At 36.1% G+C, this 27,785-nt stretch overlaps 1 protein-coding gene across 4 annotated transcripts in view; it reads right to left on the reverse strand.

The window, feature by feature from the left end:
- Positions 1-27,785, reverse strand: part of LOC131665736 (uncharacterized) — a 150,631-nt gene that overhangs the window by 26,242 nt on the left and 96,604 nt on the right. For 3 of the 4 annotated variants that reach the window (XM_058937815.1, XM_058937816.1, XM_058937814.1), the window contains exons 2-5: positions 25,657-25,868; positions 18,002-18,134; positions 13,217-13,366; positions 9,724-9,867 (exon numbers count right to left, since the gene is read on the reverse strand). In XM_058937815.1, the coding sequence (XP_058793798.1) occupies positions 9,724-9,867; positions 13,217-13,366; positions 18,002-18,134; positions 25,657-25,868 (639 nt within the window). The remainder of the gene's footprint in view (positions 1-9,723; positions 9,868-13,216; positions 13,367-18,001; positions 18,135-25,656; positions 25,869-27,785) is intronic. The other variant, XM_058937817.1, reaches the window with a different exon arrangement.

Below are 27,785 nucleotides of genomic sequence, written 5' to 3' on the forward strand. Positions count from 1 at the left end.
TCAATACAGAGGATTGATTTTATAGTTTTGCCCATATACATGCACGTAGATGCAGTAAAAGACCAACTTACACAATAGATCATTTCAGGTAATAATAATAATAATAATAATAATAATAATACCATCATTATCATTTCTTTCGAACCACACTTACATTGCTAAACTCAATCGAAAAAGATCGATCCAATAAATAAAAAAAATCTGCCTTAAGGAAAGAAAATTCCAGGGAAGAGATAAATAATTGAATAAATATAACGTTACGTTATCGGTTAGACCCATTCAAAATTGCATTTAGATAATAAATCATAGATTTAAAAATTTTTTTTCCATTCCATAGAGACAAATTTAGTAAAAAGGATTGATTTGAAGGTTTTACGGTACATGTGCATGTTGATGCAGTCAAAGACCAAGCCAGAAACAGATCATTTTTGGTAACTATCATAACTAGTACAGAGGTTGCAGTATCGATCGATATAGAGATCATATAGGAACGCGCAACCGACGGAAGAGAGAAGCGCGGATAAAAGTATGGCGATATGGACGCGCTGATTGCGGGATTTGCGCGTTCGATGTATGTATATGTGTATCGTGACAAACTTGCGTCGTGGCGTCACGTACGTGGCGAGTATTATTTGTTCTTTGGAAGAGTACAACTATTGAGTGAATGAACGGAGCATTTGAATTTGTTACGAAATTGAAAGTATTCTCACGTGAAAATATTTTATATATATCTTACAAAACTTCTATAAAAATTATATAAATTTTATACATTTTATGTATACAACTTTTATAGCATATACAAAAAATACTCTTCATTAATTTAATATATTTTATAAACTAAAGCTTTCTTCAGAAATTTGATGTTCATAAAAAATTGTATAAGTAGCAAGAAATTTGATCGACTATGCAGCCTACAAAAAAATTCATCCAAGCTCTGTCGATTATAAAGAAATTACAACAGTAAAGTTCATTTATATTTCTAGATGTTCATTGCTCTGTACTTACGAAAAGTACAAAATGTATTTTGAAATGCTACGACTTTCGACTAACAATGACTCATGCGGTATTTAGGCGGCTTTTATATGAGCAGACTTTTTGTCTGAGCCCTAATAAGCTAACGATTTTGATGAAGATGCAACAGAAATCTAATAATCATACTGCAAATCATCGATGTTTAGAATAACATTTATCTCGGCTTTAATTATTAAATTAAAATAAAAGGATCAAGAATGTTAATTTTACATGGCGTGGAGACACAAATAAAATAAATAATGATTTATATACGTGTCTATGAATAATGAGCTCAGAGTAGGATATAAAAACGATTTTGCAATGAATTTTTATAAACGTACATGAATTTCACCGTCGTAATTTTTTTATAACCGATAAAGTTTGGGTGATTTTTTGCAGACTGTATCGACGATTAGATTTCTTGACATTTATAGAACCTTTTATGTACACCAAATTTTTGAAGAAAACTACTGCATCTGAAATGTATTAGATTAAAAAAAGAGTATTTTCGTATTTGTTATAAAAGTTACATATAAAAAATATTCTATAAAACTGATATAATTTGTATACAATTATAATAACAGATTTTATAAAAGTTTCATAAGAATTTTATGAAACATTTCACGCGAATTTCTACAAATTACTTTGCTTATCAGAATTCATCCAGGGTTTGCTACTTGCATTCAATTAAGAAGCGTGTGAATTGACAGAAGCTAATAAATGTTCGAGTGGACGCTTAACTTTATATTAACTCACGATCTTCTTGGAGACATTCACGATAATTTTATACTGACATCAGTGTAGTTTAACTCGAAACTTGGTAAGCCTAAACTTTATTTGAATATTTCTAGTTCCATGCCAATAGCCTAATAATTAAGAAAATAGTCTGGTCGTTATAACATTCGCTCTAGCAAACTCAAGCCACAATGACGCGTTTGGCAAACTATATAGTCGTACGGCAAACACGTTAGCGATACATTAACTGCTGAATAATCAAACATTGTGGTTAAGTTTTGGAGGTAAACCAATACCTAGTGGAAAAATAAAGATTCTACATTACTATCTCGATTATTATACGCGCGCCCGCGAGTATCGCGCATAATTCAAGCTACTTTTATACTGTTGACTAAAGTCTAAGGACGAGTATATTGAAAGCATTAAAAAAATTAATGAAATAGTAAATCTACGTTGCGATGATAAGCATAAGTTGATGGTAAATCGTTCTCTGTCAAGAGTTAAAATAAAATATAAGCCCTCTGGTAAATGAAACCATACGTCATGTGCCAAGAAAGAGAATAAAAGAGTACAATTCGCAACAGTAGCTGATGGATTCCTTTGTGTCGTGTAACTCACCGACGTTTTTCTCGGCCTGATCCTCCCCGCAATTAAACTCCATACCTCTCCGGAGAATTCGAGAGTACTTTCTCTACTCATTTGCAAAAGAAGGTGAGGTATTATTGTACTTCGGTAAAAGTCGTTTCCGATGCACACTTAGAAAGTCAGAGTGTTTCATAAAAAATTCATAGGCGACGCTTAAGTTGCGAACTAGCGTCTCTCTCTTTCTCTTTCTTTTTCTATTTTATTTTTCATGTGAAACTTCTTGCTTTTTAATAGTCTTATCGTACTTATTGTTGCTTGGTAATCGTGACAAATATGCACTTTAAAAATTGTATCCAATCAGCGAAAAAGAAGCGTCAATGAAAACTATATTTTCATGGAAAGGGACTACGGCGTGCCCCTTCAAATTCAATTTTTTTTTCTCTGAGCTAAAATGCACGAGAGAAAAGCTTGCGATTGCCAGTGAGTATTTAAAAAGTTTCTTAATAACTGTTCTTTTTCTTGTGAAGTCGCCCTTTATGCTAAATCTTACAAGATTTTCTATGAGAATTATATTGTAAGCTTTAGCAATTTGTCAAGTGACCGCATATTTTGCATGAGTATTTTCATGAGCGTATTTTTTCGACCTAATTTGAAATTTACTTTGGGTAAAAAAATTTATTCCCCAGCGAATTGCACGTTTCTTTTCTCGCAAAACTCTAAATTACCGAGCAAATCTCAGCGTGGCAATTCGCATTCTTGACTGCTTGATGGAAGCCTTTCACCGTCTCTTTACTCGCTCGTTAGTTTTCTTCATTGCTAACACCAAGGAGGCGGACAAATCCCAGGGAATTCAAATTTTTCTCTCAACAGCAAGATCACAAAAGCAAGCGAAAGCAACCAGCAAATTCAATTTCGTCGCCAACAGTGCTGGATTTATCATAACGTTCATCCTATGAATACCAAAGTCACAATTGTTGTCCAGTCCACGCCTTAGCATGTCTAAACTTCTTTTTTTTTTACTTATGGTAAGGTAAAATTTGTACGTCAATAAATTCACTCACCAAATGACCAGTTCCATCCATGATGTTTAAGCGAAAGTCGGGCCAAACGTGTACAATATAAGGCAAGTTAGAAGCTAATAAAGACCGATCTGTAATCAGTGCAATAGTTTACTATTATTCGGCTTGATAGATCGGTCACAACGCGCTATCAAGCTAAGATTAGACTGCTTGCATCAAACGAACGTGCGCACTTCGGTCACACGGACCATCGATATGCCCTTAGCTTAATAGTGCTTGATTAAGAAGATAACTTAGTGGCGTAGATTTTTATCGGTCAACTTCCAGAATGGAAAATGTTTTTTCTATTGCTCACTCAACAATAAAAGTTAACTTTTTCAAAAAATCAGTGTGAATAATCAAGTTAGATGATTGGAAAAGAAGAAAAGAAAGAGTATAGGATTCCACAGTTGACAGTGAAAGATGGCACAGCGAATTCTAAACAGAGAGGCATGACGAAAAGCAGCTGAGAACTGAAGCGCATTCACAGCACCGAGCCATTGAAAAATCGTGAATTCTTCTCCGGCGGCCTGCGAAGGAAATGGAATCGAGTGCGAGAGAGTCGACGACGCCACCTATTCTCTTCAATAACGTGCTGCTAGAAAAGAGAGCCCGAAGACTGAGATATGTCTTTCGTACGTTGATGGGATCGCTAGCATATATGTGTCGCTAGGAGACAGGAGAAAAGCAAACTGAAAAAAGTTCTTTTCTTGATATTTTTCTTCTCTTTTGTTCCGATGCTTTCTCTCTCCCTTTCTCTCTCGCCATCGAAATTCGACTTGAAGCTCGATGTCTGCTACTCGTGCGTTAAAGAATAGACATATATAGCTATGCTCATTTGGAGTTGCAAACTATGACTTTCTCTCTCTCTTTTTTACTTCCTGTATAAAGCCTTGGACGAGTCGACTTGGCTTTTCGAATTTGCAGCTGACGGCAAAGGATAGTTGAGATCGCCTTTCTTTTCTCTTTCGCGATCGGTAATGAAGTGCATTATATAAGTTGCAAATTTTCTAAATTTTTAGTTGTTGAAAATTCATGAGAATTTAACAATTCTTATACAACTCTCATTAAAAAACAAACAAAGTAACATCTGAGCACTTAGCATTAAAAATTAAAAAAGTTGAATCATAAAAACTCATGTAGCTCGAATATTACCCTCGCAAAAATTTATATCAACTATAACTCGAACTTAATTGAAATATAGAGTGGATTGTTGGGAAATGATAAGAATGACTAAGAGAACAGACTTGTATTTGGCGAGACTTTTGCAAATTATGTGCTCTCAACGTCACTTGCCACGATGACGCGTCTCATTTACAACATTTGATTTTCCTTCGTGCTACACCGCAAACTTTATGTTCCTCGGGCGTGAGCTCGACGTTAAATGAAGAGGATTAATGAATGGCGCGTGCTTAGACGTTTCTTCTTGCAGTTGCTTTTATTACGTCATTTTGCGTCATAATTAAAATGCGCGATGGATCAGACAGCATTACGGCTTCGATATCTTCATTTTGTCAAGCTTCACTGCTTTTAGCAGGAGGGTTTCGATAGACTTTATGCGTACCTCTTTCTAAGTTTTATCAATTTGAAGATGTATTAAAAATGTAGCAAATAAAGATTAGATAACATACCAATGGATCTAGGGAGAATGATTAAAGCGAATATCGACAGATAGCGGATTAAAAATGGTGAGCTTAAATTGTTGTTAATACGCTATCTTGTTTTTAAATAAACAAGGCCACTGATGGATTCAAAATCAAAGTGTAAGAAAATGCTCTAATAATTAAAAGACCTAAATGAAACATACAAGAGGCTCGAGAAGGGGGAAATATTCATCAGCCAAGACGCTCGTCGACGAACTCGGTTTCTCGATTCGAGTAACGGCGGTGCTCTCTGTATCAATATTGAACTTGGGTTAATTGAAAAAAGTAAGCTCACGACTTTTCTTCTACTCTTGGCTTGAAATTAATTAGGGTCAATCAGTTCGCGCGCGCATCGTGCGCTGTTTTCTCCCTTTTGACATAAAAGAAAGAAGAGAAGTCGAGATTAACAGCAAAGATCCCTTTTTCATCAATTTTTCACGAGATTTCGAGTGAAAAGCCGAGACGGTCCTTCGTCTTAATTGAGAACGAAAGGTTAACTTCACGAGCGTGGTTTTGTTACATTGCGTTTAAAGTTCGTCAATTGAGCACGGTTTTCGGGTTAATTTCAGACGCGCGTTAGCTCTAATGAGTGTGCTATGCATGTTTCGAGCTTACACATGCTAATTACATGAAAATTTTAACGTTTCCATACGACAGATAACTCATTGTATGTATATTCTTCGTGATGGAGTGGAATGGTTTTAATTACATTACTCAAATGAGAACACGCGTTTACACAAAATAACGAGTGAACTTGTTATAAGATGAGCTTGGCCGCAAGTACTAGAGGCGCAAACGTAGCTACTATTACTGGCGTAAATTAATTAATGCTGCGACCGCCTAGTTACGTTTAATTTTTTTCATACCCGCCGTCTGACTTAAAAGCCTAATGTTTCATTCGTACTTTTCAATATTTATGTTTGCCTTTACCTGTACAATTTTCATTTTCGGCGAAAAATGCGCAAGTAGGACTTGAACTAAAAACATTTGGTTTTTACTTAAACGGTTGTTCGAGCAGACTTTCGCAGCAAAAGCATATTTTAGATAATTCCAGGATACAATCGACAAACAAGACATAGTAAAATGCTTGAAATATAGAGAAAATATATTTTCAGCTTTGCCACGCTGCTGCGAGACGTATATGTTATATACGCCTATGCACGAATATGTTATATGTACTTGAGACCGATTGGCATGCAATTCCAAGTACTGTTCAATACTGACGAATGCGAGATTGAATTTTTACGCGAGTGGCGCAAAGAGGACGAAGTGTTTGCGCGAGCGGAACGTCCGAACGGGAGGTTCGGCAGAGAGGAAGGTAAAAAATTTTGATTTTTCCGATTCAGACGCACGCTCGACCTTCCCTCCGCTATATCCATTAGAATACAATTTCGTTGGGGTATTATGCAGTCAATGCTCGACTGGACTCTATATAGTTCGTTCTGCAAAAATGAAATTCGAGCTTTGAATGTTGAGAAGATTCTCTCACGACTGGTCTGGCTTTTAGAAAAATGTATCGAATAATCGATATAATGCCATTCTCTACTCTGAAATATTGGCTTACCCTTTTTGGTACAAAACATGAGGATGGTTATTGATGCCACGGAATACAGCCTTTTAGAAGCTTTTATCAAATTATTCAAAAGCTTCTGCGGATCCAGCATGTACTAGATGTTTGGAGTACATTATTCATAAGAAGTAATTCTACGGATAAGTAAACATTGATTTTGTACTTTGATCTGATATTCAATTTATTGGAGTGGCATCTAATATTTAAGATTATTTAATAATATTATAAACTTAGTAAATAATATTATAAACTTAGTTTTTTACTTTTACTTTCCCATCAAATCAACAACTGTCTTCTCAAAGTTTCCTATGCATGATATTCAATTGTACATCACGTTTGTTCTTAAAATTAATTGTCATATAAAAATCTACGAAAACAATCGTAGCTAATAATAATGATGGATATCAAAGTCTCAAATGCATTATAGATTCACCAAACACTGATTTACACACCTCATAGATAGCTTGAAGCCTTATCAAGCTTTTCACTCTAATACCCCTTGCCGAATGTGCACAACTAATTAGACCATCAGTTCGCCCAATTAAACGACAATTGCGCAGAGCAACCCCACGAATTTCTCCCTTACACACACACACACACGTTCACACATTTTCTACGACTCGGCATAATTGCACCCACGGGGAATTCATCGGAAAGCTTTGTGTTTAGGAAACGAGTCGCCGAATTCTTTCGTTGGTAGTCTCACAACTCTGCGGCTCTCTTCTCTTTCTCTACCCCCTGTGCCCTCAGTTTCTGGGATCCAATTACACTTTGTGCCGCTGCAAGCTTCCCAACGATGATTATTCCAGTTCGGCGAACCGAAGAAAGGAAGATCACTTGGCATCAAAGCCACAGGAAGTGTGAGATCGTTATAGACTTGACGAGCTTTTTGTCCTCGAGATTAGTTTGAGTGGCTCTTAAATGCTTGTCGCTTGCAATTTTCGAATATGAATGGAGGCCGGTGCGAAATGCTTTTTCTTCACTGCAATTGGGCAACTCTGTTATGCATGAAGAATTTCCAAAATTAGAGCTGACTACATAAAGTGATGGAAAACAAGTTTGGTTAACCAAGGCATTATTGAAATTTAGGAGTATTTAATAAAAGATAAAAATGCAAAAGCTTATCCTATTCTGCATTTTATTCAACTTGACACGTAACAAAATGTTTTACGACATTGTGTTGTCGATTGCAAGTTAATTTTATTGCTTGGTTTAAAATTTGATAAGACCGAACTTAAATATTTCCGCAGGGAATTCTTCATTTTACAACATGCGAAATTGTAAAATTATATCATACAGTGTGAAGAAAAACAAAGTTCGATACTTTCTCGTACTTTCGTTATATGTGCAATTTTCAAATATATTTGTATGCCGTATATATGAAAATTTGTTTTTATACAAGGTAGAAAAATGAGATCACAAATTTGTTAGAAAGAATGGAATGTTTATTTTCACTTAGCTGAGTGGATTAATAAACTGAAAGATAATTACCGATCATTTAGAATAATTTACAACCCCATGCTCGATACTTAATATAGAAGAATGTTTTCATAAGACATTGTCATAAAAAAAATTTTCAAACGAGCGATTCGGTCAAATCGGACTCAAAATTAGTGGTACGTAATACGAATGACCTCTAATCCATCTTATTGTTGGACCACATGATATTCACTGTCTTTACTGCAATCTTGTACACTAATTATCTAATATAAACTTTATTAGTTTTTATAAAACTAATTATCTATGAAGTGCTACTGCTTGTATAACCACTCGAAAAGCTGGTGGAATTCACTATTCGGTTGGGAAAAATTATTGGCTCTGGTGATGTGTCAAAATCCATTAAACTGTTACTGAAGAAAAATGCAGGTAAATAACATTGTTTTGACAAAAGTTAAGTTTAAACCCACTGAGGATTACAGAATTATATGAAAATGAATTATATATGTTAGATATGATTTTATGGAGTTTGAAAGCTTTCAAAAGTTTCTGTAGACAAACTTCCAGGAGAGAAGAGCTTTTTATGTAATTGGGAGAGGGGGAGGAGAAAAGACATACACTGACTTTGGCATTCAACTCGTAACTGATTATTGATTATTATAGTTATTTTGTGATCTTTGAGTATTCTTCTCTTTAGAATTAAATTGTTTTCCCATCGCATTTCACAACCACGCATGTAAACTTTGAGGAAAAACGTAATTACCTTAAATACAGAAATTAATTCGGTCAAGTTATCTCGTTACGAAAGCAAATACAATAATTTATCTATGTTACTACCACTGATACATCCGCAAAAGGGATGACAATTGTAATCGCTTGAAAATTCCGACGGCATGTTCGCTCTTCCTCTTGCGCTCACACCTTCCAAGAGAAAATAGTTTCCAATGCACATTTCCCGCAGATGAATAACACTGAACTTTTCAATTGCACCTACCAGCACCCAATGGCGGGCGTGCGGGCGACGCGACTCCGCCCTAGTCGAGTGGACCCTCTAGTATAATTATTCATTTGCTATCTCCCCGCGCATAAGTGGTCATTAGCATTCTTGGTGATTTTAAAGTGCTCGCGAGGCTAAAAGAAGTATTAAACGCTGGCATATCTCGTGAAAACTTTACTTTGTTGATATAAAAATCTGACAATCATTCATTGGATTTTTTTGTATGAGGTGATTAATTTGCTTTTGTTCAATAATTTCATTAATGAGTTCAGATCCTGAATTTTCGAATTGATTAGCATACAAATAATGTGAATAAATTTGTGATAAAAAATGTAATCAGCCACTATTAGTAATCAACTCGAGTAAAGAAATTGAGTATATATAACATAAATCCACATGGAAGCATAAAAAAATATTCTCTGGCAAATTTATTTTCTTCCTTATTTATCTACATTATAGTGCTTCAACGATCATTTAAAACATTATTTCAAAGAAGTTTTCTTATCTAGTTGCCTCGGAGACAACATGCGGGTAATGGGTAATTAAGGATAAAACACGACCTAGTTTTTCTTTCTCGGAAAGAAAAAAAAGAGACACTTGCGTACAACTTTTCTCGATGAGACTGCTTAATTCTCAAATGCAATAACTTGGTAAATCTGGTAAAGAATATATTTAAAAAATACTCACCACAGGTATAGACGACTTTGAGATAAGTACGACTTTCCGGTCGACAGGGATCACCGAATGTCGTACTATTAGCTGCGATGGAACAGTGCCGTCGACCATGGCACAGATCGATCAGCCTCTCGGTCGCGTGGCTTGCTAAACACGCTATAAATATATTGATTATCATAATTATTTTTCATGTCACTTAATATCGATCAATTGCAAAACAATATCCTTTTAGCGAGTCAACTAAATTAGTATAATATTGTAAAAGAGAAAAGAAAATTTATCGATCTGAAACCCATTGCTCGAGACAAACGACGACGGAAAAATCAAAACAACCTTCAAAGCTTAATAGAACGTTTTAGGGAGAAAAGAGAGATGCGAGTTTGTTTCATAATTTTCGCGTCATATAAAATAAGACAGAGATAAACTGAAATGGAGCAAAATTGAAATGGAGCAATGCTCTTGTCTTTTCTCGGTCTCTTACGACGAGTTCGCTTGCGCGCGCGCGTGTATCCTCCGATCCGATAAGCCATACCAGAATTGCCAGCACGAGATATCGGGAATTACATGCTACCTTCCTTTCTGGGCCTCTCGCTCTATCCTGTCGGCTTTATGTCGCGCCGAATTAAATCTTGCAGAAATATTCGAGAACTTATCTCTTGCTCTGCGCGAAAACACGTTGTGCTTTTTCTTTTCTTATCAAACAATTTGTAAAGTGACCAATATATCGACTTTAAGAAGAGCATATTTCATTCTTAGATTATCAGACTAGTGGACCTATTGAGCGTGCTTTGCTCTCATAATCTTCTAGTATTTGACATTTATTTTTCACTTGGGCTTTACTCAACCGCCATATAACTTCCGATACCACTAAAAACTCAACTAAACATCGGATCCAAATGATTCAATAATGTTATTTACATCGAAACTCTTTTGACAATACTAAGATCCTACTAGGCAAAGATACGTGTTTATTCACGCTAACACTCTACATGTCTAACGATGTCAAAGGACTATACGCGGCAACTAAGTAAGATAAAGATAAAAAAGTTTATCGAGTGTCGGCAGAGAATAGGGATGAGGATGTCATTCGCCGCTCCGATCGTCAAATGTAAAATGTTTCGCTATCTCCATCAGATTTCGTAAATGTGATTCTTGGTATTTTATAGAGCGAAATGAATAAAATTTATAACTAATATAGTTGAGAAAATATATTGGAATTTGTTGAAATTCCGTATTGACCGCAAATTGGACTTTCATATTTTACTTTTAATCTAGAGTTACTCTAAAATAACTAGTACTCTTTAGTAAAAATGCTATATATTAATAAAAGTTTGTAGCGTCGTTGAGTATCTTGAAAAAAAAAAACAATTTTATTTTCACGGTTGAGCCACTTTTTGTGCTTTTAAAAGCTATGGAAAGAGCTTATTGAATAAATCGCCGAAAAGCTGCTATCAAACCCGATTACAAATGTTCTCGAAGTAAGAGTAAAATCTGTCGTGAGTCATTCTCCCTAAGATGAAAAATCTACTGTAGTTTTCCACTGTCGATTAAGAGATGTAAGAAAATCTGTCGAAAGGCGACCACCACAAGTTTTTTACGACTTTATTCCGCGATTCTCAATACACACAGCTGTCACATCAAAGTCGACTGTTCTTATTCGATATTTATATGAAAAATCAAGATCAAAGCTCCGATAAAAAGTGTGATTGTTAGTTAGAGTGTATTATCAATAATGTTAAGTAAAAGCACAAGAAACTTGAGAAATCAATTACAAAGGTATTTCACTATTTTATTAATGGCTCATTTCAATTTTTGAAATTAACGGCACGTGTACGTAACAGCAGGAAAGCTCGGACGCGTGTCCAAGCTGACATGAAAGCTGGGAAAGTTCATGCAGAAAAAGCGGTATGCAGCGGAACATAAAGAAATTAAAAACTGTCGATAATCTCAAAGGCCTAGAAGAAAAAAAATAATTGCTAACGCTTCTAGAGTAAAAGTCGGTACAGAGAGAAAAGAGATCGCTCAAGGCTGTAAGTCACAGCATAGCAGGAGGGCTCGAAAACTTTTTAATGAAAAATTCCCTTTAATCTGCATAACATCTGTTACACGGGATATTAGGGAGAGTTTCCGACGCTCGGGGTGCTATCATCACCGCCAGTGTCATTTGGCTAATGATCTTCCATTCCGTCGTGCTAGTTATTAATGATATTCATTCGCCAGAGGGGAATATTAATATGCTGCGTTTTTATTAAAAAATTTATCTTTCTCGACGATTTAGAATTTACGGGATTAGTATTTTCCTTCTTTTAAAGGCCTAAGATGCTACCAAGAGGTTGTACTAGTTAGATCGGATTAATGCTCAAGATCTAGTAATTATTCCGTTGAAATAATTATTTCCAGCATCTCAACTTTCGTGAAACTTAATTGAAGTTAAATATCTTTAGTATAATTGTATCATAAAGTCTTTCGCTAATAACATTCATGTTCGCGAGAATGACATGTCACTCTTCTACTCAATTAAAGATTTTTTTTGTATAAAAACAATTTTTCATGAATAAATCTCAAAGCACCATATATTTTAAATGGATTAAATTTGAATGATAATGATTAAAAATGTATACACGTTACGATTTCGATTTTTTCTTATATATGTTCGTAAATAAGCGATAAAGCGTACCTTTTACGTACATGACGACGCGTGAGATTCATCATTCATTGGTCGCTCAACGAGCAGAAAGACCTTTCCTCGTGAGATTTATAGCGATAATGGTATAAACTTTGTACAAGCCAACAAGGAGTTTAAAGACGTGATTGCGGGTATTGATACCGAAGAACATCCGAAATTCACGCTGGCAAATCGTTTTTGCTGGTATTTTAATCCTTCCGGTGCACCCCACATAGGGAAAGCTTAGGAGCAATTGTTCAGTTGCCCTGAGCGATGCGCTTAGCGATCAAGCTTCGACCGAACAGTTCGACAAGTTCTTAAGACATTAATGGCAGAGACAGAATACCTAAACTTGTGCAAACACGAAGCTGAATTTTGAACCCACGAAATTCATTTGAAATAGTTTAAAATATAGTTTAAGATTTTTGGAAGCTTCAAGATAGCTTCGTCAGTACTTGTAATGCTCTTACAACGTAGCAAATAACATGATACAATCCCCACGCTACAAGTAGGATATATCGTGCTTGTCATAATACCAAGCGCCGCGTAACGCTTCTAAAATATCTGAGGTCACTCAATCGGATAATGTCATTAGGGTATTCAAAATACGCGTGAGTGAAAAGGAGTTCACGAGACCCGTGCAAGAGCCCATCAAGATATTCACCGATTTAAAAAAAAATCTAAAATTACATAAATTTTTATATTGATGCGAGATACAAGATTATAAAAACATTAGCAAGCTTTCATCGGTCACTATAACAATATATTAGGCATATTATTTTTGAAAAAGAATGCTTTTAATCAGTAAGATTAATTTTCGATAAAAATGTTCATACATACTTTCGTCCTTGACGCCATTGGGTTGCGGACACTGTAGCGACTCGTATTCGGTTCTACCGAAGGAGGCACTGTAAATGGCGATCCTGTAGTTCGGAAAGCACGAGAGATTGATGGCGTCATTTTCACATGCCACTTTACTCCTGAATTCATCTGTAAACAGATAAACGTACACTTTAGAAACAGCGCTCCTTCTCTCTCTCTCTCTCTCTCTCTCTCTCTCTCTCTTTCTCTCTACTTAATGTTTATCGTTTATCCTGCACATTAAGTGAAGCAAACTAGTGTCGTGGATTCAAGAATTTGTACTTGTTCCTGAGTATCTTAATCAATCATAAACATCGTGGATACTCTTTTTTTATGTATGATCGTAAATCGTGAGATCGTAATCGAGATCAATTACCCGACATTCTCTAGGAAAAACTTATATTCGTGGAAAGAGTAATTCATATCGATGGGGAATTGTTAAGAACAATTTGTTTGATTAAATGTACAAGTAAACAAAATTGGCGATTTGACAGAGTAATAATAGAACGTTTACTCGCTCATACTTAATACCCTTACAATCGACATGTTGAAAATTGTAGGGCAGCATTATAATCCAGCCACTACGTGAATCTGAGTGCTAGCGACGTAGAAAAGAGGAAAAATAAGAAAGAGGAAAAAGGGTGGCAACGCCTAAAAGCTCCCGCGACGATTCCCTGGCAAAATAATTCACGAATGCACACGCTGTGCACTACGAATTTGCAGCTTCTTGCATGCTTTTCAGTATATATAGCTGCTACGGCGCGAGAGACTCGCAGGATTATTAATGACGCGCAACTTCGCCGGCACGCGCGCCTTAATAAAATATCGCAGCAGCGCGTGCGAGCAAATAATAATGGCATCAGCTGAGCCTGTGGCTTCTGAGGAATTTACGTGTGCCGCGCGCGTGCGTATCGCGTTTATTACGTAGTCACGCGTGGTAAAAAAATACACGCGCATACTTACGCACATATGCGCGAGTTCTACTTTCTTTTTGTGCAGTTATCTGCGCTTCAAAGCATTATTCAAAAAATCATCCTAAAGAATGAAAGTTATTAGGGTGATATGAATTTACTGGTGACCAAGTAAGTAATTCCTTTGATCATTGTACAGTAGAACTAAGAGTAATTTGGTACAGAAAATGTTCGTCTGCAGCTATTGATTCTGAAAAGCAATTATGGTTACCGATATTAGATAGTGGTCTATTGAGAATAAACCACGTACTCAGGGCATTGGTAATATATTCAACTACTAATAGATTAATTAATTTAACTTGAATAATAAACTGCAATTAAACCCTAATGTGACGAGAAAGTATGACTTTTTAAAAAGTAATTAACATTAATAAACAATAGAAGAGAACAAAAGCAATTATTTATCTTGATACTTCTATGAATTGTTTAAATAAGAAGCCTTAGGAAGCAGAGCGTGGAATACATGCAAAATATACTTGATGAATTCGCTATTTACAAAGCTATAATAAATAAATGGAAAGACGCTCTTGACAGTTCTTCGAGACTCGTAGATGGATTCAGCCGACGAATGTTTACGAAATGCTCGACGACAACTTTTTCCCTACCCGAAAAAGTTATGCGTCTTTGCTACCGCTGCCGCGCTGGCGTACCTGAGAGATAAAGTGTTAGTTCTGTCGAGTTTTATCGAGTCGCTGATTTACTACAGCCCGAGCACTAGACAGCAAAAGTTGCGCTACTCAACTTCAGCCTGCTATTGACCAGTGCGCGTGAGCCTCTCCCCTTTTGCTATACAACGAAATTACGTTTTAGATAGAGCTACCGCGGTTGGTCCACAAATCCATAAAGTTGTTTGCTCAAGAAGCTCGACTATAACATTTCTTAAATTTGCTCCAGTACTAATTATGCCGAAAATTAATTTTTTCTCTTCATCACTCGTCGGCTACTCATCATCATCATACCACCATTTTTTTATATCAATTATCATGTTATACTCTAGGTAATACAATTTAAACTTATAGAAAAGAGTACTCGAGTTACACTCAATCGTTAGACAAATTATTGAGATGTTTTACGTTATTGCTATACTCGACATATCACCTAATTAAAAACAAACGTTCGTCAAAATTTCAATAATTTCACGACCATTGCGTGTGAACGATCGCTCGACACGTCACGTTAATTAAAATAATAATTGTATAGCAAATCGCCAAATGAAGACAATGAAAGTGTAGCGATGTATTTTATTCCAACAGCTCATTATGTAAATTTTTCGCCTTCTCTTCCTTGCGTTTGCCTTTTCTTTTTTCTTCCTTCTTTTTTTTCGTCTCGACATCTGCTATTTGCATAAGCATGGGTTGTTTCTTATGTTGAAGAATTTGATTTTTTATCTGTATATATTCTTGCATAAATCACGATATGCTGTGAATAAATTTGTTCTCTCTATTTTAACTTTCGAAGGTTCATTTACATTTTTGCGCAAGATATAAACAAATAAGATTCATATTTTCAATTATTAAAATATTTTTTGATAAATTCCTCAACATCAATTTGTGATACCGGGTAATCAATTATACGTCATAATCACCGAGTTACATGAAATTCTCCATTACGTCTGACCATACATATTTTCTACTACTTACACTCAGCCATTTATTTCATCACCTCTCACGATTATTTTAATTTTTCTTTCTAGATAATATGCGTATCATAGAGAAAAATAAAAATCCTGACAATATATATTTTCCAGAAAATTTTGATTCGATTATTAATTCCAAGGCAGTAATACGCGTTGGGAGACGGAGGGAGAAAAATAAATATCGTGCGAGCGAATTGAAAAATGCAAACTTGAAACAGCAGAAGATTGCCTTTTCTCCGCCAAATAAGTTATGCGGCGATCGATTCGTATTATGAATGACAATCGTAACGAACGTGCCATGTTATGCATGTAAAAAATAAGACAGACTTGAAAATTGACGAGTTTACGTGGATTACCGGTGAAGAAGACGATGTGTGCCGGCAAGACAAAACTAAACAGTCCCCTCGCCCTGCCTATACTTGATAGATCTCGGCTGAAGAAGAGAGTTCTCAATTAGAATACTTTATATTGCTTGCACGATACGACGAGAGAATATCAGTTCAGACGTTTAGTCAGACGTTAAAAGGATTTTCTTCCGTATTACGCTTCATTTATTTTTGTCTTTCTTTTAACAATTCACCTGATATATTCGAGCATAATAGCCAAAGATGAATAATGATAAGTGAAGACACGAATTTAAAAAGTTATTCAATTAACTTTTCATTAAACCAGAATAAGCAAGGGTATCCATTGCAAAGCCCAATGCAAATCTTAACTGAGAGAAATCAGAGCTATCCCACTTTGAATTTAAATCGCAAATTTTTCGCATCTCTATGCAAATCAATCATAATCCGGCGTGGAGTAAGAGAGAGAGAGAAAGAGTCATTTCATAAACGCAGAGACTTAATTAATCGAAATGTCAGAACTCAATCTGTATTCGCCACTCGATTGGGAACACGAAAAAAACAGTCAATTAAGAATTGACAGCTTGGACTTATTCTCTCTTTATCTATCTATTCAAACTAATTAGCTACTTTCACAATGTGCCCCCGCAACCTCTTGCGTGTAATAAAATGTAACATCATATAACAAACAACTTATTTCACGATGAATCGAGCCAATTAACCGTTTGTGAATGGTGAAATATTCACTTTTCGAAGTTTAATGTTTATTCTTGTATTGGATTCAAATGATGGCTCCATCAAAAATACGGCAATCTCACGTATGGTTAGTTTATGGATAAAATTGTGTTTTCTTCACATTCGCATGTATTTCCCGGTAAAGGTATGACTATCGTCAACCAACATTTTCATGTTTAACCATTAATTTATATTTGATTACGTCATCCGGAAAGTGTGACAAGTCATCTATTCGACTAACCAATCATTTTAATTGAAAGAAAATATGATAAAAATATGAGTTGATTTTTGCACGAGCTTGTTGATGCAAGCTTGCTATCATAAAGTAACCACAATAAATGACGACGAAAGAATCAAGTCTACGAAACTCAGTAAACAGCATCCAAAGTACACACACATACGAGGCGCCAGCACGACGACGTCAAACGAAGTACGGCTGTGAGTGAACGAACTGTTGTCGTAGCAGCGTGACTCGGCGGCATGTACAATTAATAGGCGGCATTAGGGCAGCCTAGAGCGCTACTGTGCGCACGCCTCGCAATAAGTGACACGTGTTGTCGACAAATGAATTTGTGGCGAAGGCGCTTGCATGTGTGTGGCACTTGGCATTCGTGATTCAACGCTCGCTCGCTCACGCGGCACACGTGTGTAATCATCATGTCTCTCTCTCACCCCTATTACACCTGGGTAATCATGACGCGCGCTCCTGTGCTGACCCTTTTACTCGCAATTGAATTCACATTTTGATGCTGCCGCCACCTCGCCACTTCGTGGAAATTGTGCGATGATTCGACCGATAGTCACGCGCAAGCCTAACGACGACCATCATGCCCTACCAATGCCGTTTTGTATACTAGAAACAGATTTGTATTCGCGCTTTTGTTGATTTATTTTTATCGCGTTCAACTTGTATCTGAGGTTTCCTTGTTCAGATGGGCGAGTGAATTTCAAATAAAACTTTCGAGCCTTTGTAGGCTGATTTGATGCTTTGTTGATAGAATTTTAGAGAGCGAATTTTGTGCATAGATACTAAAACTACTGAAAGTCTAGCACACTTTGAATAGAAAATAATACTCACAAGGACGGCATTTGTAGACTACCTCGATGAACTTTGGCTTGTCTGGACATGGGTCGCCCATTTTCGGGCTCGTGTTGAATGTACATTGGCGTTTCTTCTGACAAACTTCGACTACCGTCTGTAACAGTGAATGCTAAGCAAACATTCATTAGATTTATATCATGAATATTTCAATTAATGAAAATGTAGTAGAATGCTGAAATTCGAGGAAATATTAATCGAGTTTTATTGAAACAAAGTTAATTATTTTTTATTTTTATACTTGTTTGACTGTATTTTGATCTTTACTGCTTAATTTTAGCTCAAAATCATTTGCATGACAACTTCTACCAAGGAAACGACTGATTAATATGGTGCTCGAAAAAAAACACAGTGAAAATCAGTATTTTAATTCTGATTCGGTAAGATAGACGAATGACCAGTTAAAAAGCGAAAAGAACGATAAAAAGTTTTGATGTCTTTACGGAAAGAAAACGCGATATCGTGCGTCGCCGTGACAAGGCTTTAAATTTAGCGTCTCTGAAAAGATCATGAATGAATGGGCAAAAGATAGCGCGAAGGTGTAGGGTAATTTCCTCAATTTCCAAAGGGAAACTTTCGCCAAAGTTGTCACTAAAGAAAAGCCAAGCGTCAAGTCTTCTGGTCTTTTGAGCTCAACGAGGAAATTACGTTCGACCGGCTCCAGTAGCTTCGCGACTTATAAGAAACCACTTTTAATTACTCGAAATCCGGACTAAAATCCTCTTCGAGTTCTATCACTTTTTTTTCAATTCAATCTTAGTTTGAACTGGTTCACTTTTGGAGCTCTAAGAGTTAGTCTTGATTATTCCGATACAGGGTTGGGATTATTTGCTGTGAACTCAAATATAAATGTTTTTCTTGGGGTTATGAAAACGTCTCCACGCGCAGGACGTCTCTCTTGCGTAATGAATTACGCTGTCCAACAACTCTATGTGCGTGCCGACATAGGCTCTCACTACTCTTGTACAGAACACATGCTACTTTTGTCAGTTGGCTTAATAAAGATTTCTCAGTTTGTTTAATATCCTTTGTGCTTTATTCTGCCTGTTTTTATGTTACGGTTAGTCTAAATACATTTTTTTTTCTCTAAAAATAATTGTATAATTGTACGATCTTTAGTCTGCAAAATTTCAGTATTTATTATTATAGTTTATGCAAAAGAGGCTTATACAACAGCCGTTCGAACAACCCGTATTAAAAATTAAAACATTGAGAGTAAAATCTGCCTTGTCGTTTAGAATTGTTCTCTCCTTTTCTTTTGATTGTACTGAGTAATATTTCCAAAAATTTCTTTTACAATATAATTTAAAACAAAGACGTAGCTGTATAAAAAACAACATTTTCCTTGTTTTATAAACTGCTAATTAACATCATAAAAATTCTGCTGACTTTCACGAAGAGAAACAAAATCATACAACCAACTTTAAAGCGTACTTAATTACGGAAATATAAAGCAAAAAATTTTAAATTCATCCACAAATTTATAACAATACATATTTACAAACTTTTAAAGCATTTTCAATGGAAATTGAAATTCAAACATAGAAAGCCCACAAGCCATAAAGTAAAGAAATTTCACACATTTATCAAGCGATTTGAAGGATTCATCCTCTCAATTCAACTCGTCGTGGTAGAATTGTAACCAAGTGAAGCGAAAGTAGAGCGCACATGGTCGGAAAAAAATAGAAAGAAGTTCAAGGAAGGCATGTACATTTGCCTCTCGCGGTGCGAAGTATGTAAACCCTACTAGGTACTCTCTCTCTCTCTCTCTCTCTCGCTCTCGCTCTCTCTCTCTTTTTCTCTCTGTCTCTCCTTCTCGCTCTCTGTCTTGTAAAAGGGTCACGTACCAAACGTATGTGGGCTACTGCGACGCAGCGTGCGAGTGCGAGTGCATGTACCGGTATGAATAAAGTGCTGTGCATCAGTGCAATATCCTTTTCGTGATGAATTTAAAGGCTTTGAAGCTTTTAATGATGTGTTTACGGTGACTGCTGTTGCGTTACTGCTCAGCGAAAAACATCAATATTATTCGAAGATATACCTTTCTTTGTTATGAGAAATCTGAACTTTATTGAGCAACAATTTAACCGATAACTTTTTTTTCTCGGATTTCTCGATTATATATTTCAAATAGAACATAGCCAGATCAATAGAGATCATAGAAACAAATAGACATTAACGGTTCAGATAAGAACGGCAATAAAATATTTTTGTCGCGACGTAACAATCCATAAATACGTTTGTACGCTTGGGCTTGGAAAAAAGACAGTGAATCAGAGATGCAAATATACAAGCCCATTAGAAGTCGGCCATGTCTCGGACGTGAGCTCGTTGGCGAAGAATTAAGTCGACCATTACTATAGGTAGACTTTAAGTGTTACACAATTGCTCAGCAGCAACGTCTACGATGATTTTCAAATGGATGAAACGCTTATAATGTAAGTTATGGCTCGTTTGTCAAAGAAATTTTTGCAGAGGGGTTAGTGTTTATGTCGCGCGAATTATTACCGAACTTCTTGATTGTGGTTTCGCCTGTAATCCGCACTATATGGATGGTCATTTCACTTCATCATATTCCGCCTTATTCGTACATTGTCTCGCACTATGAGTTTACTTCATTTGACCTCTGCTTTAATTTTGCGCCAAGAATCGCACGTCATAATTCGCTGCGCATACAAGTAAATACTTACATATTTTATAATACACTACTCTTAGTTTGGCTTAATTCATTTTTAAGAAAAGTGTATTAGGATCAAGTAAACGATAAATCGTGGATAAAGCATATGACGTAGCCAAAGGTAAAATTGGCATGGCATTAATGTCTCCGTGAAATTGAACTTTCCCCCATGCAGACGAGACAATTTACAGCAAAGAACTGAGGCGCCGCATGTAACTCTCAGCTTAGAGACACAAGTCCTGCTCCCTCCCTTCCGGCCCCCCTTCCTCCTCTCTCTCGGTTTCTTAATTCAACTTATTCACTGCTGACGACTTCGTCTTTCTCTCGTCTATTCTTTCAGCTCTTATTTTTGAATGATCGTGTTGCTAACGGCAGTTGGATCGAAATTGTACGTTATCAATTGGACGGCTAGATTTATTTGCAATTCTTCTTTAACGTCGTATTGCATACTGATTGAAAATTGTCGACTGGATTTTCAATTACTTGTTTCACATTTGAAGAAAAATCTATTTAACAAGTTCGTCATTGCGCTCTCTGAAAGATAATTGCTTTTCGTTCGAGCTGTCATTTCCATATTGAATCGACTAACCGATACAGAATTGAAAGTACATAACATTTCCAGATCAATAAACTCTGAAATTATCATTGGCATGTGAAAATTGAGTAATTTTGATCCGAGCAAAGAGAGCATGAAAGACAAGTTAATTAACAAATATAAAAATACATTATTCACGGTTACGAGGCAAGTACACAGGAGCTTCTAGTACTGCGTAAGCATGATACGTGATACAAGCAGCTTATATCACATACTCGTATACAGAAATCATGGTTGTCAACTCGACCTAATTAAGGAGACGATAATCATCTCTTTGATGCACTAACAATTCCAGAAATTCTAACTATCTCGCATAGATCGAAATGTAACATATTCGCGGAATGTTCGCGTAGTTTGGTATTACGAGTCGAGTGAAGTTATATGTCTTCCAAAACTAGAATTGCGCACTACGCAATTAATCGATCTGTTGTGTATTTGCAATGTAAATAAAATTCTTCATTATTCTTTTGCTAATAGTGAACAATGGGATTATCATTTTATAGTATTTGTCATTCAGTAGCAAGATGACTGCTAATCGAATGGTTAATAATGATGTTCTACCCAATAATCTCATCTAGCAGTCGGTGTAGTTCAGTATTACTCAACAAAAAAGCCAGAACTCACATTGCTCAAGTTAATAAAAAAAATGAAAGCGTAGTAAAAATTGGAAGGATTCCGCGGTCTTTATTACTAGGGCGTATGAAAAATACGAGCGAGGTACACTTAGTCCATGTCATTCGTAGGAGGCGGGAGAACGAAAAAGTGCAGTTGCGAGTGTCTTTCTTCTCTTTGTCCAGCGGCAAGCGCGCGCAAGGCTAACGCGTCCCAGAATAAATGGGTGAGCTCTTCGCCAAGGAATTGCAGGCCATCCGCGCGCGCGACGCTCTTTCGCGCAGTCATATCCGGCTAGCTGGTCGTGAATTTCCGGCCATAAGTGAAACCATTTCCTCGCGCGCAGGTAGAAGGGGAAAAGAGGAAAGAAGTCTTCTTCGTGACTTGCTGTATCTCTTCGAATGAACTTCCACGGATTAATTATTTTGTTGCGAGTCTGTTATAACGTGCATGTCGACGATCTGATGTTATTGCTCGACCGACTATTTCGACACAGAATATTTAACTGCGACTCTAAAAACATTTTAAATTACACTTTTGTACAATCATAATTCTACATCTGAATTCCATATTCTCTGTTGTCACTAGATGGCAATATCTTATCGGTTGTAGAGATGACTATCAACAACAAATATTACTTTCTACTAGTCATTTTCATTGTGCAATACTCATTGACATAATAGGTGAACAATAGTAATGTTGAAGAAAGGGAAAATGTGGCGTAATACAGATTGATTACTAACGAGAGTGCGAAAAAGTAACAGGAAGAATATCGAAATTAATTTTTTGTTTCGGGAGGAAGGAAGGCAGCAGGCAAGTACTTACAGAAAGCGCAAAATGAAAATGTTTGTACGCGTACGGCAAGCTTTCCCAAGGTCACGTAGGCTATATTGTCACATTACTCGACTATGGTACTTGTAAACAATATAAAAACAGCCTGAGATTAATTTCGAATGAATCTCAGGCATATTGACGTATGCCCTGCGTATTTTAGTTTCTTTTTTTTTCAATTTTTTTTTTCAATTTATACATCTCGTCGAGAAGATTCGTAACAATACTAAAAGTGAACTAACAAAAGGCGCTCAAATCATAAATCATTCGAGCTATTGATTTACAGTTGTGCCGCTATCTTGGTTTTGCATGTACGATCGACTATTGAACTAGCCTAGGCGTCATTCCCATTTGTCGAGGCTTTCAACTGAATTTCTTGGGTGACGGTTTATTTATCTTCCACGCTACTCATTGTTGAGAATACAAGTTTTTACTAACGTCATATTTTTTTAAGTCTCTAGGAAGTCAAATACATAAGAATTTTCCATTTTTTTGTTGTAGTTGAAAAAGAAATGAGCTTTTAAAAGCTCCACTGTGAGAAAGCTATAGGAACAGAAGAGCATGCAGTTTCTATAAAAAGGAAAAAACTAATCTTGCTTGTTTCTACGTCAGAGCTTTAGCTGCATAGCGTGCGAGACGGATGCACAAAAGCGTTTGATGATCGGCGAACTCGTGTCAGAGGCTCGTGGCTTTTTATTCTCCATTCTACCGGTCTTTACTGAGGGATCGAATCGCATGCTACGACTATCGCGCTTTCAAAACAAATGCCGAGAAAAAAACGCTCTTTCTTCGGAGAATTGAGACGGAAAAAAGTAGAAAAAGAAAAATGTGAAGCGTGCGAAGGACGATTTTAATATTATTCTGTGATGGATGTCGAGATCTAAGTGTCATGAGCTATATGCGAGACAGGGATTTTCTTTTTAGACGCGAGATAGCTTTGAAAATCTCTTAACAAACTACGTGTGTAGGCTGCAAATGATCCTCATTTTCTCAAATTTCAACTCTTGCTCAAGATTATTTAAACTACAATTATGTATAGTTTTTAATTATTTCCTAATGTATAATTTTAAAAGTAATTATGAAAATGGCGAAGAATAATTCTCTTGATTATTTGCATAATTATACTACTCTGACTTTCATTATCAATTAATCAATATAGAAAAAAATAAGAGAAACAAATTGGCGTATAAGGTAATAACAATTTTTGAAATCAAAAAGATATTCTCACAAGCGATTATCGAAACACCCTGTGTAAAACCATTCACACCATACTTAATCAATATCGACCAATGCAACGGTTACTGTTATCCTGTATTCCACGGCATTAGTAATTCGCTCATATATTTTTCCACACACGCGCGAACGTTTGGTGTACATCTCGTGAATAATTAAGTTGATACACGCTGTGTGACCCTGTTTCGTCGTAGCTACGTTGTAAACGAGTCAGATAAATTCATTGCCGACGATCGTGATGTATACTTCACGAGTACTCTTGAATGCACTCGGATCGAGGATCGCAAATTGTATTGGATTGTCAATGAGTTCGTGCGAGCGCATTCGGTGTGTATCGAGAGAATATTTTGTACGTGATACAGTTCGTATGTAAAGTAGAAAGGACTTTGCACATGATAATGTTTACAAGAGTTCAAGCATCGGATTTTACAGAATTTCAAGTAACAGTAATTACTGAAATTTAAATTCAAATTATACAAAACTTACAAAAAATATTGCAACGACATTTCAAATAAAATTAGAAGTTGGATTTCTATTTTTCGTATGTAATGCCGCGACACGAATCGCGAGCTCGAAGATTCAAAGTGCAAAGGATCGTTAGATACTGCATGCTCTCTGCGGCGCATCTAACAAAGTTATACGAGCCCTCCGGAGAGCGAGAGAATCTTAAAAGCCAAGAGTTCAAACATTGACTAATGTGAGAGTGACGTAATAAAAGCATTTTCACTGAAGTGTCAAGGGAGACAGAAAAAAGTTGTCACGGAGACACAGCGGAGGCTACATTTGGCCGACGTTGTTTCACTGTTGCCGCGACACGACCCTTTTCTCAGAAATGAACTGACTAGAAAGACGATTTTCTTAGTAAAAGAAAAAGAAAGGAAACTTGTGTTTTAAGCATATCTCAATAGGTTTCGATTTTAAAGCGCTTGTCGCTCTCGGCAGCTGTTGCTTTCTTGCATATTTTAGAGTTTGTTGCCCTTTGAGAGTACCAGTCTCCTGTTTTGTTTGCATTTAATTTCGTGTGTTTTTACTGCGGATTACTCGCTGGTCATTAACTTAGCTCGTTAAGCGCCTCGATTCTTGGTAATGAACACGTGTCTCTATGTACTATAAGGTCGTTATTGTGATTATTTTTTTAAACTGTTGAAGTTTATCGTCTTTACATGAAAACTTTTTTCACTGACGGCAATTTATATGCGATGTTATACTAATAAATAAGGTGGCTTCATCATCGATTGATAATTTATGTTTTATTCAAGATTAAGCATTTTTTATACTTTAGATTACTCAATTCATCAATTCATCGTGCTAAACGGAAAGCTAAATAAATGTTTTGTTTTTCCTCAGTAGAACAAATCACCTTTGCCATACTCAAATGTTATAAGTGTACCAATTTACAATGGAAAAATAGATAATTTGGTTAATTAATATTTTTCCCGCAAAATTAATGAAAATGGTAAGCTTTATCTAAGTATACTTTATATTGTTTAATGAATATTATTTTAATCGAAGCTTTTTATAATTACCAAATTTTTATTTGTATCGCACATTTCCGAAATGTGACTGCCGTTAATCATATAATCAAGTAGCCACGTCATATTTTAATCAGACACACCTACCAGTTTACCTTGCTTTATGTGATTACCAAAAAATTAAAAAAAAATGAAACGAGACAAGCATATTTACCTGCAGAGCACTAGGCCAATGACAAGTCGTGTTGAGCTGGTTGTCGACGAAGGAATGATCATTGGTGCTGCATTTACCGGCCGAATCTAGACTAGCACGACCATATCTCGCAACTGTGACGAGAATCGCCGTACCAAGAGGACAGTTGAGAGTCATCCATTCCTCGTTGCACAAGGCTCGCTGATATGTTTTTAACGTTCCTGACAACAGAGCTATTTGCACCACAGCCATTCGCGCAAACAATTTTTGTTTGTTTGTCAATCACATCGGTTTATTTCAACGTGCCATTCAAATTGAAAATTGCAAGTGTCACGAGCATAAAATAAAAATGATTAATAAATGTAGAGAGGTTAAAGTATTAATTAAAAATATCAACAGGCACGAGGAAACAGAGTTAAAATTAACAAGGAAATTATTGTAGAATTGAAAAATATTAATGAAAAGTCATAAATAATATACCCAGAGTCCAATCACCAGTCAGTGCAGCAACGTTGATGATTTCCGTAGCACGTTGTTTTCAAGATTGTTTTGTTGATCGGCAGATGACATGAAAAAAGAAGAGAAAAATTGTGCTTCGTTAGTACGCTGATGGTCGTTTCTTTTTTTCTTTCATTCGTTGTGTGCAAATGCAAAATATTGCACGTGCACGTGCGGAGAATTTACATAAAAAGAAATTGATGATTGTGGGGGAAGAGAGGGGTTTGATTGTAGCGAAGCTGCATTTGTTCATAAAAAGACGTTTTTTATTTTTGAAATATATGTGTAAATATGCTAGCTGAGTTTTTAATAAAAATAAATTTTCAAAAAGTAAGAAAGTATTTATGATTGCATTTTAAAGTACATTCACGAAAAATTAAATGACTTAACAATGTATTGATTTACAATGGCAAGTATTTCGGGAAATAATATTGTTCATAATTTTTAGCAAGCATTTTTTCACATGCTTACATTCTGTTGAAAAAATAATTTATTAAACCGACAAAATCTCGCAGCAACCGTTGATAATGTAATCCGTGCAAAGTAGAAATAGTACTTGACAGTAAAATCTATAAGCAATAAATAATCAGATGTATATCCATAAAAAAAAAATTACTGTGATTTGGTTGTATGAGCGATCAAAAATTAAAAAGTAGCAGAGGGCTGCAGATAACGCTGAATTTCAAATTGTAGAATCCACACATCAGAGGATTTTCTCCGATTTTTGCACGATAGGCGTACACTCACCCCAGAGAGAGAGAGAGAGAGAGAGAGAGAGAGAGAGAGAGAGAGAGAGAAGCGTACCTTCATAATTTACGCGTGTATTATGGTAATTCGTTAACCAACCGCGGGGCTACACCTACGTTATTTACGACGAATCGCGAGCCGCAGGTAATGGCTTTTATAGTCCAATTTCGCAGGGACTAATTTTTTTTACGTTACTGGGGTGATGAGAAAAAAAAGGATAAACCATAATTATTTTTATGTGAAATTTTAACTATAGTAGGGCTCACAAACATTTGAATTGCATTTTGTTCAAAGCTGTTAAAACTTTAGCAAAGTAGGACATATTCAAAAGACTGTTCGAGAGAGACGCACAACTGTACCGTGCGCGAAGAGCGCCCCCTAAGGCCTGGTCCGCGACAGTTCCCTTCGCTTCCCCTGGCACTTTTTTTTCTAACGGGACGTCAGTCCATTACTATGTGTATGTGGCATTCCGTAGCGCTATTATAATAAAACAAGAAGTTCATTTATTTGTCTCACCGAAGCCTTTGCCTCCGATGCCACAAAAGACTAATATTAAATTTGGATTATCTCAAGACACATTGGATTTTTTCGCATTTAGAATGTTAGGAATATGGATGTTCAATTTTCAATCAGCCAACCTTCTGAAATGTAACAATTTAAAACCAATTAAGTGTCATGAGTAATATCAATAAACAAGAGCTAGAGTGACGGGAATGTTGTCAGGATTGATTATGTAAAGACAATGGATTTTTTTAAGACTTTTTTGAAAAAATAAATAAATTCGACATTTTGTTTGCTTCCTAAATAATAACCAACATAATACCAATATAGTCACAGGCACTGGCCTCAAATGTATACCAGCATGGCATCGGTGGCGAAAGAAATAAAACGAAGTCATAAAACCG

Source organism: Phymastichus coffea, unplaced genomic scaffold (genome assembly GCF_024137745.1).
Source record: "Phymastichus coffea isolate CEN01 unplaced genomic scaffold, Cenicafe_Pcof_1.1 PCOF00054, whole genome shotgun sequence".
NCBI classification, from domain to species: domain Eukaryota; kingdom Metazoa; phylum Arthropoda; class Insecta; order Hymenoptera; family Eulophidae; genus Phymastichus; species Phymastichus coffea.